The sequence below is a fragment of the Scyliorhinus torazame genome, chromosome 15 (assembly GCF_047496885.1).
Source record: "Scyliorhinus torazame isolate Kashiwa2021f chromosome 15, sScyTor2.1, whole genome shotgun sequence".
Taxonomy (NCBI): domain Eukaryota; kingdom Metazoa; phylum Chordata; class Chondrichthyes; order Carcharhiniformes; family Scyliorhinidae; genus Scyliorhinus; species Scyliorhinus torazame.
The window spans coordinates 200,792,237-200,806,129 of NC_092721.1; the positions used below are offsets into that span (position 1 = coordinate 200,792,237).

The window sequence follows — 13,893 nt, forward strand, 5'->3', positions numbered from 1 at the left end:
CTGTGGAAGCTGACCGGATAGGTTAGGAGGGGTTATTGGGTTACGGGGATTGGGTGGAAGTGAGGGCTTAATGTGGGTCGGTGACGACTCGATGGGCCGAATGAGTTGCAGAGTTCAAAGATGCACCATTGTTCTGGCTCCAAGTGGATAAGTTAAGGTCAAGTAGGCAGCAGAGAGGCAGGGGAGGATGGTGCTGTGATAGCCAATGACAAGGGTTACAGACAGGTCAAGAATGAGAAAGAGGGAGAACATTGCATGGGGCTGGATCTCTGAGATGCTGGGGTTTCCCACCCCACTACCCAAAGATTGGTGAGGAATGGACCCCCTTCAATCACAGCAGCTCCATGGCCACTGAGCGCTCCGAGGAAGGATAATTGGCAAGGTTCCTGCTCTTCACTCAGATGGAAGTTACACCTCAGAGAGCTGTTAACCAATCCGATTGGCTGGGACCTCTGTAGCCCCTAGCAGCGCATGGGGGTGGCACAGTGGTTAGCTCTGCTGCCTCACAGCGCCAGGGACCCCGGTTCAATTCCAACCTTGGATGACTGTCTAGGCGGAGTCTGCACGTTCTCCCCGTATCTGCGTGGGTTTCCTCCGGGTGCTCCGGTTTCCTCCCACAGTCCAAAGATGTGCAGATTAGGTGAATTGACCATGCTAATTTTCCCCTTAGAGTCCATAGTTGTGTAGGTTAGGTTACGACGTTGTGAGAATAGGGCGGGGAGTGGGCCAGGGTGGGCTGCTCTTTTAGAGGGTTGGTGTAGACTCGATGGGCACAATGGCATCCTTCTGCACTGTAGGGATTCCAAGATTCTATAAACATCAGTGATCGCAATGGTCAGGACTGGGCTTACAATCAGTCCCAAGATTCTAAGTCCTGGAGTCCAGGATCGGGTAAGTGCGGGGAAGTCTCATGATGGGGAGGGGGCTTGAGGACCAGGTGATGGTGGGGAGAGGGGCTGAGGAGGTCTTAACGGAAAAGCTAGAGAGAGGGAGATACCACCGATAGGGGATAGACCTTGGGGGAGAGAGAACTGATTGTGAAAAGACATAATTTGAGGGTGGTTCCCCCACCCTCACCTTCCCACCTGAGCCCTCACAGAGTCATCGGCCGTGGAGCCCCGTCTGAACTTCTCAATTTTGAGGCCAGGCAGGGAACGGTCCCTTAAACTGGCGGTACTTGTTTGAGGTTTTGGGAAGGTTTGGGTTTGGGCCGAGATTTGTGGCATGGGTGCGGTTGCTGTATGTGGCACCAAGGGCGAGGGTGAGGACAAATGACATGAGCTCACGAAGCTTTGACTTACACAGGGGTACGAGGCAGAAGTGTCCGCTGTCACCGTTGCTGTTTGCACTGGCCATAGAGCCGTTGGCAGTGGCTCTCGGGGGGTCGGCGGAGTGGTGGGGGATTATGAGGGGACAGAGGGGTGTCGCTCTCTGCCGATGACCTCTTGCTGCATGTTTTGGATCCGTTGGAGAGTATGGGAAGGATTATGGGCCTGCTAGAGAGGTTTGGCGGGTTCTCAGGGTACAAACTGAATGAAGGGAAAAGCGAGGTATTCCCGGTGAATGAGTTGGGACAGCGGGCTAATTTAGGGGGGATGCCATTTATGATAGCGAGGGATATGTTTAGGTATTTGGGGATTCAGGTAGTGAGGGAATGGACGGGGCTCCATAAGTGGAACTTAACGAAGCTGGTGGAGGAGGTCAGGGAGGATCTTAAGAGGCGGGATGCACTGCAGGGGAGGGTCCAAGAGGTTTAAATGAATATTCAGCCAAGATTCTTGTTTATCTTTCAGGCTCTCCCGATCTTTATACCAAAGGCCTTTTTTCGGAAAGTGGGCATGATCATTTCAGACTTTATATCGGTGGGGAAGGTGCCGAGGGTGGGGAGGACCCTGCTACAGAGGCAGAGGCAGCGGGGGGGGGTTGGCTTTGCCGAACTTGCTTCATTATTATTGGGCGGCGAATATGGACTAGGTGCGATGATGGTGGGAAGGACAAGGGGTAGAGTGGGTTAGGATGGAGGAGGAATCTAATGAGGGATATGGTGATGGCAGCGTTGCCAATGGCTCCGAGTAGGTATTCAGGGAGCCCAGTGGTGCAGTCCACGGTGAAGATATGGAATCAGCTGAGGAGGCATTTTAGGGTGGAAGGGGTGCCGGTGCTAACGCCACTGTGCAAGAATCATGGGTTTGAGCTGGGGGGAGAGATAGTGTATGCAGGAGGTGGAAGGAAGTGCGGCTGGTCAAGGTGAGAGATCTGTATTTGGAGGAAGGGTTCGCCAGTCTGGAGGAACTGAGAAAAATGAAAAATGAAAATGAAAAATGATATGAAAATCGCTGATTGTCACAAGTAGGCTTCAAATGAAGTTACTGTGAAAAGCCCCTAGTCGCCACATTCCGGCGCCTGTTCAGGGAGGCTGGTACAGGAATTGAACCCATGCTGCTGGCCTGCCTTGGTCTGCTTTAAAATCCAGCTATTTAGCCCTGTGCTGAACCAGCCTCTAAGGGAGAGGGGAGAGTTGCCGACGGGGAGTGAGTTCAGGTGTCTGCAGGTTCGGGACTTTGCGCGAAAGGCCTGGAAGGGGTTCCCTAGGTTGCCGGGATACACCCTGCTGGAGCGACTGCTGCTTCCGGATGTGGAAGGGGAGGGAAAAACTGGGCATATATATAAGTGGCTGGGGGAGCAGGGAGGCGAGTGGATGGTAAAGATCAAGGAGAAATATGAAGCGGAGTTGGGAGGGGAGATCAATTGGGGAGCATGGAGTGAGGCACTGCATGGGGTAAACGGGACCTCCTCTTGTGCAAGGATGAGCTTGATACAGTTTAGGGTGGTGCACAGGGTGCATATGACTCGGGTGAGAATGAGTGGGTTCTTTCAGGGGGTAGCAGATGAGTGTGAGAGGCGTGGGCGGGGTCCAGTGAATCGTGCGCACATATTTTGGGGTTGCAAAAAATTGGGAAGATTCTGGGCGGGAGTGTTCGTGGTCTTAGTCAGGATAGTGGAGGAGGGAGTGGACCCGGACCCTTTGGTGGCGATATTTGGGGTTTCAGAGAAGCCGGAGCTCAAGGAGAGGAGGAAGGCCGATGTTGTGGCCTTCGCCTCTTTGATTGTACGGCGGCGAATTTTGCTGGAGTGGCGGTCGGCATCGCCACCGGGGGTAGCGGCTTGGTTGGGTGACCTGTACGACTTCCTGCGATTAGAGAAGATAAAGTATGAGTTAAGGGGCTCTTCAGGGGGGTTTGAGGAGAGGTGGGGGATGTTTGTGACCGTGTTTGAGGAGCTGTTCATCATGAGGGAGGGGGGGGGTGAAAAGGGGGAAAAGGGTTTGAGGTCCAAAAATCAAATTTCCTCCCAGAGAGAGATTGGTAAAACCGTTTTAGTCCACAAATGATTCCTCAGGCTTCTTCGTATATCTGCACATAATTGCTTTCAGAACATGGAACATACAGTGTAGAAGGAGGCCATTTGGACCATCGAGTCTGCACCGACCCACTTAAGCTCTCACTTCCACCCTATCTCCGTAACCCAATAACCCCTCACTAAGGACAATTTATCATGGCCAATCCACCTAACCTGCACGTCTTTGGCGTAAACCGGAGCACCCGGAGAAAACCCACGCAGACTCTGCACAGACAGTGACCCAGCGGGGAATTGAACCTGGGACCCTGGCGCTGAGAAGCCACAGTGCTATCCACTTGTGCTACCGTGCTGCCCAAAATTTTCAGTTTTACTCAAGGTCCTCAAGGCGAAGGCTATCGGCCTCTCTTCACCTGTGGCCATTATGTGGGAAACCACCACCCCAACCCCTTAAGGTGATGTGCTGCATGCCTGGTGCAGGGGTAAATTTAGTTCAAAATATGTCAAGACTTCTGATTTGAGTCACGCATAGGGGCTGGTTTAGCACAGTGGGCTAAACAGCTGGCTTGTAAAGCAGAACAATGCCAGCAGCGCGGGTTCAATTCCCACACTGGCCTCCCCGAACATGCGCCGGAATGTGGCGACTAGGGGTTTTTCACAGCAACTTCATTGAAGCCTACGTGTGACAATATGCAATTATTATTATTATCTTTGGTTTGCACGGATGCTCTCTTACATCAATCCCCCCATTCCACTTTCTATTTTGGCACAGTAGATTGTGCAAGTAATTTAGTGAGGCTACGAAAGATCAAGGTTGGTTGATATATTGAGGTGCGGGTGCTTCAGTAATTAATGGCTTTGACATTGAAGACAACTTACGCAGTGTCCCTTGGTGACGAAAACATGACCCAGATATTCAATTGAAGATTGGAAAATTCACATTTGTCTTTTTGGACTCTTAGTCCATAATCTTCTAATCTCTGGTGTGTGACATCTAGATTGCAGAGATGTTCTTCTCCATTCTTCCCAGCAACTACAACATCATGCAGGTAACATGGACTCCATCTAAACCACTTAAGATTTTGTCCAAAACTCGTTGCAACAACGTGGTGCTGAAGTGATGCCCAATGGTAATCTTTTGTATCAAAATATCCCTTTGTGTGTCACAATCGTCAAGAACTGTTGTGAATCCTGATCCATGTTCATTTAAAGATACACTTGACTGAGGTTGATTTCACTGAACTATTGTCCTCCAGCCAACCCAGCGATTAGGCCATCAATCAGAGGTACAGGGTACTGCTCTTCCCACAGTACAGGATTAATAGTGATGTTAAAATCACCACGAATGCATACAGATCCATTTTTTTTTATCATCGGTATAATCGGCGTAGCCCAATCACCCATATTAATGGGTTCAAAGACTCCCATTCTGACCAGCCATCCTAATTCTGCCTCTACTTTAGGTCTGATTGCATATGGCACTGACTTAGCCTTTAAGCATTTCGCTTGACTTTCTTCTTTGATCTTCAGCTGTACTGGGATATCCTTCATGCTTCCCAGCTCACCGTAAAAGACAATGGCACAATTCTTCAAGATTTGGGTAGACCTGATTTGGGATCTGTCATGAGATTTACCGTGGGCAAATTTAATCTGATCTTTTCCAGCCAAGTTCTTCCCATTAATGTCTGATAACTTCCTTTGACAATCTGCCGTTTGTCCATTTAATTGCACCTTTACATCAATGCAGCCCCTCAATGGAATCACTACTCCAGAGTAGGTTTTTAACACTATCTTTGAGCATACCAGAGCAATTTGTCAGAACTTCTCTTGATAAATAGTGGCTGGCACCAGTGAGACAGCAGCCCCAGTGTCCACCTCCATCTTCACCGGCTGACCGTCCAGTAATGGAGCGACCCAATATTGGATTGTTGTACCAGCAATAGCTAGCACATTTATTGATGGTTCAGTCTTCGGATTCTGAATCGAGTTCCTTCTCACAGCCTTTTTGTACCAAGTAGACACTTTTTTCTTGATTCAGCTTGCCATTTGTCTTATTTGGCTCTTGCTTCCTGCAACTCTTTTCCTGAAACTTGTTCCTTTTTCCAACAAGCAGGTGCAATATGGCCTTTTCTGCCACAATTTCTGGACATGATGTCGTTGCACCAACAATCTGCTGCTAAGTGCCCATTGGCAAGTGCGAGTCTGTGTTTGCGTTTGGGTTTTAGCCGACATCTTGTGAATTCTTGTGCTTGAACTCAACCATTGAGCTTATTTAGCTGCTAGTTCCATGGGCACAGCAACTTCCAAAGCTTTCTTTAAGGACAGATTGCTTTCGATTAATAACCGCTTTTGAATAGTTTCGCTCCTTCAACCACAGGCTAAACTATCTCTGATATTATCATTTAACACATCCCCGAATTCACAGTATTCGGCCAGACATTTCAGGGTAGCTACTAACTGTGTAATTGATTCACCTACTTTGTGGTTCTGCTCAAGAAACCTAAAGCTTTCTGGGATGATGAAAGGCTTTGGTAAATATTGGCCCTGCAAAATTTCCACTACTTTTTCATATGCTTTTGTGCCTGGCCATCCGGCTGTACCAGACTCCTAAGGAGGTTAAGGGTTTCCTCCCATTACGCTCAGGAATGTTGAAGCTTTATATCTGCTGCTATCTTGTTCACTTGAACAAAATTGTTGAATTGTTCTTTACACAAGCTCCATTGCTCTGTATCTCTGTATTCTCATCAAATGGTCCCACAGTGCAAAAAACTCCCACTATTTTTCTCCATGGAATGACTTGCTTGTACACAATGTGCCACAAGATTTACACCCTATCTTGCTTCCTTCCTCCCCAAAACAAGGCACAACCTGAGCTCGGCCTGTTTCTCTTTGTGCTTTGCAACACCCCCAACTCTACAGTTGTTGTTGCAGGGTACTTGCTGCACACGGCTACTGAGTTTGTTTTGGGTGGTGTACATGATGGGCTTCTCTCCAAGGTAATTTCCTTCAGATTGTTCTGTTCCCCTGATGGCTGCAGCCATTGTTTGGCTCCCCAGTTGCTGGCTTTCACGTGGTGACGATTTCAATTATTTATTCTGGGTGCGATTCTCCGAGCCCCACTCCGGGACGGAGAAGCGCCGCAACTGCTCCACGACGCCGGCGCGTGCTTCTCCGAGGTGCGGAGAATCGGCGGCATTTGTGCCGGCGCATTTGGCCCGGCCGTGGGCCGCTTTGGCCGACGATTCTCCGGCCCGGATGGGCCGAGCAGACGCTCCGATACGACAGAGTCCCGCTGGCGCCGTTCACCCCTGGTCGCTGCCGGCGGGGACTCTGCGGAAATGGTCGGGGGCGGCCTGTGGGTGGGGGGGAGAGGGGCTCCTTCACTGGGGGGACCTCCAATGGTGTCTGGCCCACGCTTGGGACCCACCGATCAGCGGGCCGGCCTCTCCCCCCTTGGGCCGACTTTGTGGCGCGGCCAGCCTCTGAACATCGACCCCACGTTGGTCGGGGACGGCGCGCAAAATAAGTCCCCCGCAGAATGCGCAGGTTGGCGCGGCACCCATTTGGCACCGCGTAAGAAGGCTGGAGCGGTGTGAACCGGGTCCGGTTCGCGCCCCTTAGGCCCAATATTGGAGAACCGCCCCCTCTATCTCCGGGTGCCGACAAACTCTGTTTGCCTATCTCATCGGTGGTATTAATGTGCTGGATTCAAGATTCAGTCTGCAGTGCCTTGGAGCTCCAACCAAAACATGGAGCTTTATTGAGAAGATGTTAATGCTGCAGGCTGCGATGTTAGACTGCCCATCTGCCTGTGCAGTTGGCCTCCGATAACATCATACCAGCATTCGCTTAAAGTGCCCCTGTTCAGCCTCAAGGCTGCTAAAAACACTATGAATACATAACAAGAATGACTGGACACAGAATGGATTTCATGATTTTGTTTCCATGATACAGCAACTGAAATTTTCATCATACCATTGGCACACTAGCAACTTTGGCGATCCTCTTTACAGTATCAGCTTTGTGTATTTCTCAGTGGGAAGTGCTCTTGTCTGTCTTTCAGATGATTGTGGCTGTGAGCCCCACCCCAGAGACTCCAGCACAAAGCCTCCACTGACGTTCCAGGACAGTACCTGGGAGGTTGATCCTAGATTCGGATAAATGGTCAGCACATCGTGGGCTGAAGGGCCTGTACTGTGCTGTACTGTTCTATGTTCTAGTACTGAGGGAGTGCTGCATTATTGGAAGTGACGTATTTTGGATGAGAAATTGAACCAAAGTGCTGTCTGCCCTCTCGGGTAAATGAAAAAGATCCTGTGGCACTATTTTGAAGAGAAGAGGGGAGAGTTCTCCCGGTGTCCTGACCAATGCTTATCCTTCAACCAACAACACAAAAACAGATGATCTGGCCATTGCTTCATTGCTGCAATTTGGCTGTTGTGCCTCTTATATTGCCACAGTGACTACACTTGAAAGAGTACTTTACTGGTGGGAAATCATTTCAAGACATCCTGAAATTCTGAAAGGTGCTTTACAAATGCAAGCTCCTTCCTTCATTGTCCTAAGAACTTTAACTAGTTTCCCACAAAGTCTTTTTATCTGCATGAATAAGTTTGATCCTCACCTTTTCTCGTGACTTAGCTTCCTAGTATCTGGAAACATCTGGTTTGCTTGCCTAAAGAGCAGCAAAGAAGCAGAACATTTCATGCCATAAGCTCGGATGAACAGAGGAGTGTCAGTTCGGAGGGTACAGCGGGGTGGTTCTGTCAGCAGGACCTGTGCTTTGGATGGGTGTGGGAGACATCAGAGCTCAGGAAGCTTCAGCATTGTTTCAGAATGGACTGGCGGTTCTGGATTGGTCCTGAGGCCATGTTTGAAATTGCTGCTCCCTCCCCCTCTGTCATAATGGAATGATTGAATCTGATGCCAGAGTAGCATTCCAGGAAGCATGAAATTCCCTACATCCATGTCAGTGTATCATGAATATATTTGAAAAACAATTCAATAACTGCACCCCCAGTAGGTGTGCCAGCCACAGGTCAGTCGCATCCGTCTTTCTAAGTCAAAAGGTTGTGGATTGAGGTCTTACTCCAGAATCTGAGCACAGAAATCTAGGCTGATACTGAAGTAGAGTAGGAGGTGCTAACTTTTGGATGAGACATTAAACCAAGGCCCCATATGCCCTCTCAAGGGCATCTAAAAGATCATATGGCATTATATCAAAGCAGTGCAGGGGAGTTCTCCCTGTTGCCCTTATTAATATTTATCCTTCAATCAACATCGCTAAAAACACACCCTGTTTATGGGAGCTTGCTGTGCACAAATTGGCTGCTGCATTTCCTACCTTAAAACAATAACACTTCAGATCTGTTTCATTGGCTCCAAGTCACATTGGGACATGCTCTGGTTATGAAAGGTGCTATATGAATGCAAATCTTTTCAGTTCCTGTTCAGTATTGTATTTCTTTTCTCGAAATTCTCCTCATATTCACCACCAGAAATTGTCCCCCCAACCCTAATGGATCTATAATGCACCAATAGTCAAGCTGGGTGTTGGTTGGCTCACTCTCTCTTCAAAACACAACCCAAGCTTTTTAGGGAAAAAAACTTGGTGCCTTTCACAATTTCAGGACATTGCACATCACTTTACAGCCAATCAAGTGCTTCTGAAATATTGCAATGTAGGAATTTTAAAATATACATTCAGGGGACTGGGTGTCTCTGGTTAGGCCAGCATTTATTGCCCATCCCTAATTGCCCTTGAGAAGGAGTGGTGAGCTGCCTTGCTGAACTGCTGCAGTCCCTGTGGTGTAGGTACACCCACAGTGCTGTTAGGGAGGGAGTTTCAGAGTTTCAATCCAGTGACAGCGAAGGAATGGCCGATATATTTCCAAGTCGGGGTGAAGTGTGGCTTGGAGGGGAACCTCCAGGTGGTGGTGTTCCCATGTGTCTGCTGCCCTTGTCCTTCTGGGTGGTAGAGGTCACAGGTTTGGAAGGTTGTCGAAGGAGCATTGGCAAGTTTGCAGATGATTTGTGCACTGCAACCTTTTACAAACAGCACTATGATAATGATCAGATCACCTGATGTTGGTTGAGCGTAGACATTGGGAGAACTCTCCTGCTCTTCTTCAAAGTAATGTCACCACATTGTTCATGCCCAACTGAGAGGGAAGGCAAAGCCTCAGTTTAATGTCTCATCTGAATGGCACCACCACCAACAGTGCCACCCTCCCTCCATACTGCACTGAGAGTGTCTGCTTAGATTTCTGTGTTTAAGTTGTTGGGATGGGACTCAGCCCTGCTGACTCAGAGGTGACAGAGATGTCGGCTGAACCACAACCAACGACTATTGATTTGGTGCAAAAAGGTAGCATGGGTCGCATGGTAGCACAGTGGTTAGCACTGTCGCTTCACAACACCAGGGACCCATGTTCGATTCCGGCTTAGGTCACTGTCTGTGCGGAGTCTGCACGTTCTCCCTGTGTCTGCGTGGATTTCCTCCGGTTTCCTCCCACAAGTCCCGAAAGACGTTCCTGTTAGGTGAATTGGACATTCTGAATTCTCCCTCAGTTTACCCGAACAGGCGCTGGAGTGTGGCGACTCGGGGATTTTCACAGTAACTTCATTGAAGTGTTAATGTGTGCCCACTTGTGACATGAATAAAGATTATTTAAAAATTGTCTAAAACGTATGAGGTTTTTTTTCTGGTGCAAAGGGATAGAGATAGGAGATCACTAACTCTCACTGCAATCCAAACCATAATGTTGAAGGCAAGTTTTTAAAAAATGCTGTATTTTAGTACTTGCTGTTTCAACAAATGATCACCCAACCCTAATGAGGGGGAATAACAAAGAAGATCAGATTATCCCATTAGGATTGCATGCATGTCAATAATAAATCAGATACGGGAATCTGATTCTAGCTGAAAAGATCCTTGCCTTGACTGCAGTGCAGCTGAAAGCTTTGCTTTACAGACTGTACCGTGGCTCTGCATAGAGGCGCTGCACATCAGGTGGTATGACGCAGCTTAAGAGGGTCTTGGTCAAACAAGGGATGCGGGATTTTGATCTGAAACAAAATGAGGGGTCCCTGGGCTTTATACAATGAAGTATTCATCTGGTTTAATGGGTGTGAGAGGTCAAGAAGGAGTGGAGTGGGGGGGGGGGGGGGTGGTAGAGAGTCAGGACTGCTGGAACAGTAACAGGATGTGTGCTTGATTCTATCTACTTGTGTATTTGTGTGTCTGCTTTTTAAAAAATCTCTTATTGGGTGGTCACTCTGCAAAGTCGCTGGTTTCTTGAAAAACCATTTCTGGAAGGGAACCCAGGCTATAGAGTCTGTCATGTTTGTGCCAGACACCATCATACTACATTCCCACATAAATTCTGTTGAGATGATTAAGTGTGTGACTGTTTTAGAAGCGGTCTTTGGTCAAACTTCACTTTTAACTTATTTTGAAATTAATTTGTACCGAATTAATTTATTGACACCTATATAATTGAAAAAGATGGACAACATTTCTCCGATTAATTAGAGCTATCTATCTATCTGTCTATCTATCTATCTATCTGTCTATCTATCTATCTACCAATCTATCTATCTATCTATTCATCTCTCTGCATATATTATTCATGTTTACATTGGCCCAGTTTTTAATTCAGTTTCGGTCTGACGACCCTCCTCCACCGGCTGCGCCGTTTTGCATTGAATGAATATTAAAAGCTATTTTAGTGGAAAGGAAGGGGGTCACTGGGTCGCGCATCCACAATGAAAAGAACGCCAGGGTGGAGTAAACAGCGAAAAGTACTTGAAAGGACACGACATCAAGGGAGGGAGGAGGGAGGGGTGGCGAGCAGTTAGAGAGGGAACCACATCTGCTGCCTGCAGACTACGTGCCCGTGGAGATGGAGGAGCACAGCCAGCAGATGAAGGGCATTCTCGGGGGCATTATATTGTGCAGCAAAGTGTTACACAGAATGCTGGAACACACAATCCGAGTCAGGAATTAATCCCGTGTAAAATATGATGCTAACTTTAGCCCTGCAAGGATCTAGGCAGGAATATCAACCGCAGCGCCTAGTAAAACGACGCGAACCCGTTAAAGATTGCATTTTAATATATAAATGTATGCATCTTGTTTATTTAATTTAAAAAAACATATTTTAGAAATGGTACCTCGGTCGTCTTGGCAACAGAATCCTGGTCGCCCCCGGAAGGCTGTACGTCGATGCCTGGGGCTCGGAATTGATGGTGGGGAGTAGCCCCATCGGTGACCTCGGAATATTTAGTGAAAACCAGAGGCACGGCAATGTCAGCCTTGTCCAGCTGGTTCCAGAAGCGAGCAATGCAACACGCCCGGCTGATGCACGGCCAAGCCATCTCTGTCCAGGGTGCTGAAACTCCCCCTCGCTCCTCCGCCCTGTTATCCAAGGTGCTGAAACCCCCCTCGTTCCTCTGCCTCGCTGTCCAAGGTGCTGACACTCCCTCTCGCTCCTCCGCCCTGTTATCCAAGGTGCTGAAACCCCCCTCGTTCCTCTGCCTCGCTGTCCAAGGTGCTGAACACCCCCCTCCCCGCCCCTCCGGCTCGCTGTACCCGGTTCTGAAACCTCCCTCGCGCCTCCGCCCTGCTATCCAAGGTTCTGAAACCTTCCCTCTCGCTCTCCAACCCACCAAAACACCTCCAACGTCCTGCAATTGTTAGAAATATTATTGACTTTGCTCAATCTCTTTGCCGTGAAATGTTTTCCATCTACAAGACAGCTCTGTAGCCTGGAGGAAATCGCTCAAAGGGCGGTTTGGGAGTCGTCGCCTGCAGAGGTAGAAAGAGGCATGTCCACTCGCGAGGACCCCACCCTCTCTGGTTCCAACATCCTCGATCTCAGGATGTTCGACGGGGAATTGGAGCCAAAGAAAACCTTTTATCCTCCCCGCCGCCAGCACACGCTGTGTGGCTGCAGAGATGGAGAGAGGGGGAAGGGACGAGAGGAAGAGAAAGAGAAAGAGAGAGAGACACGCCCTTTAACTGTTTGCTGCCCAGTGTGCCCTCGAGTCATCACAACAGCTAAGGATCTCATAATAAAACGCGGCTCTCCCTTTAAAAGAAAAAACAATTGGATTAACACAGAACAGACTGGAAACATACAGTCAGTGCCTGAAAGCAGGTGCAACCTTCATAGTTAATAGGATAGAGATGCAACATTGGGAACTCGTCCTTATTCACACACCTGCTGTGCACGCCCAGCATATTCCGTTTTTTTAATCCCTAGCATTTGATGGTGTCAAATTATTGAAACCTAGAATCATCCAACATCGAGCAAGGCCATTCGACCCATTGATCCTGACTTAGCTCTTTAAAAGTGTTATTCCATCAATGCAATTCACACACAGATTTCTCCCCCCGAATGTTGGGGAAAATATATTTTCAAGTTTATATGCAACTGTCTTGAGAAATTTATGATTGCATCTTCTTTCATCATCCTGGTATAAAAATTCTCATTTCCTTTCTGGTTCAATTATTTACCAAGTATCTTCAATCGATGTCCACTGGTTGCAGAACCTCCTGCCACCGGAAACAGTTCCTCCCCAATTCTCTCTATTAAAATGCATCACAATTTTGAACACTTCTATTCAATTACCCCTTAACCTTCTCTGATCCAAGGAGAAGAATCCCAGCTTCTCCAGCCTATGGAATATGGAACTCGGGACCATAACAAATCATTGACGTGAATTGCATATTCACATGTAAGTCGGTAAATACATAATAATAATAATCTTTATTGTTACAAGTAGGCTTACATTAACACTGCAATTAAGTTATTGTGAAAAGTCCCTAGTCGCCACATTCCGGCGCCTGTTCAAGTACACAGAGGGAGAATTCAGAATGTCCAATTCACCTAATAGAACATGTTTCGGGACTTGTGGGAGGAAACTGGAGCACCCGGAGGAAACCCACGCAGACACAGGGAGAAGGTGAAGGCTCTGCACAGACAGTGACCCAAGCATGGAATCAAACCTGGGATCCTGGAGCTGTGAAGCAACAGTGCTATCCATTGTGCTACCGTGCTGCCCATGAGGGAGAGATGAATTATCGGGTTCGTTTTTAAGATCAGATTCTCCACGACTGAATGAAATTGAGACATCTGACAACAGAGAAAAACTAATTGAACACACAGGGAGGGTCAAACCTCCACATTTCTGTCTTTATGCCTTAATGCACTCAGTACACTTATTGATTTTTGCACGGGGACTCAGAAAACCACTTCAGTGTACTGTCCTCCAGAGGGGACCTGGAACATAAGTGAACAAAGCAAGAAACAAAGCAAGATTGATAGATCCTTACTGAGACACGCTGAGTCTAAACAGGAAAGAAAGTTAGAATATTTCATTCAATATCAAAGCACGTACAGAAAGTAAAATAAAGGGAAGGGAATAAGTATTGGATTATCAGAGGGATAGATTAAAGAGAAAGAAAAAAAGTAAAAATTAAATATTTTTAAATTTTTCAGTAATAATTAAAATCCAAAAGAATAAAACATG

The 13,893-nt window shown here is 47.7% G+C and overlaps 1 protein-coding gene across 1 annotated transcript in view; it reads right to left on the minus strand.

Annotated features, from left to right (window-relative positions):
• map6a (microtubule-associated protein 6a) overlaps window positions 1–12,321 on the minus strand; it is an 86,016-nt gene extending 73,695 nt beyond the window's left edge. The window contains exon 1 of the mRNA XM_072477429.1: window positions 11,533–12,321. Within this exon, the coding sequence (XP_072333530.1) occupies window positions 11,533–11,736 (204 nt within the window). The 5' untranslated portion in view covers window positions 11,737–12,321. The remainder of the gene's footprint in view (window positions 1–11,532) is intronic.
• Window positions 12,322–13,893: the final 1,572 nt, after the last annotated feature.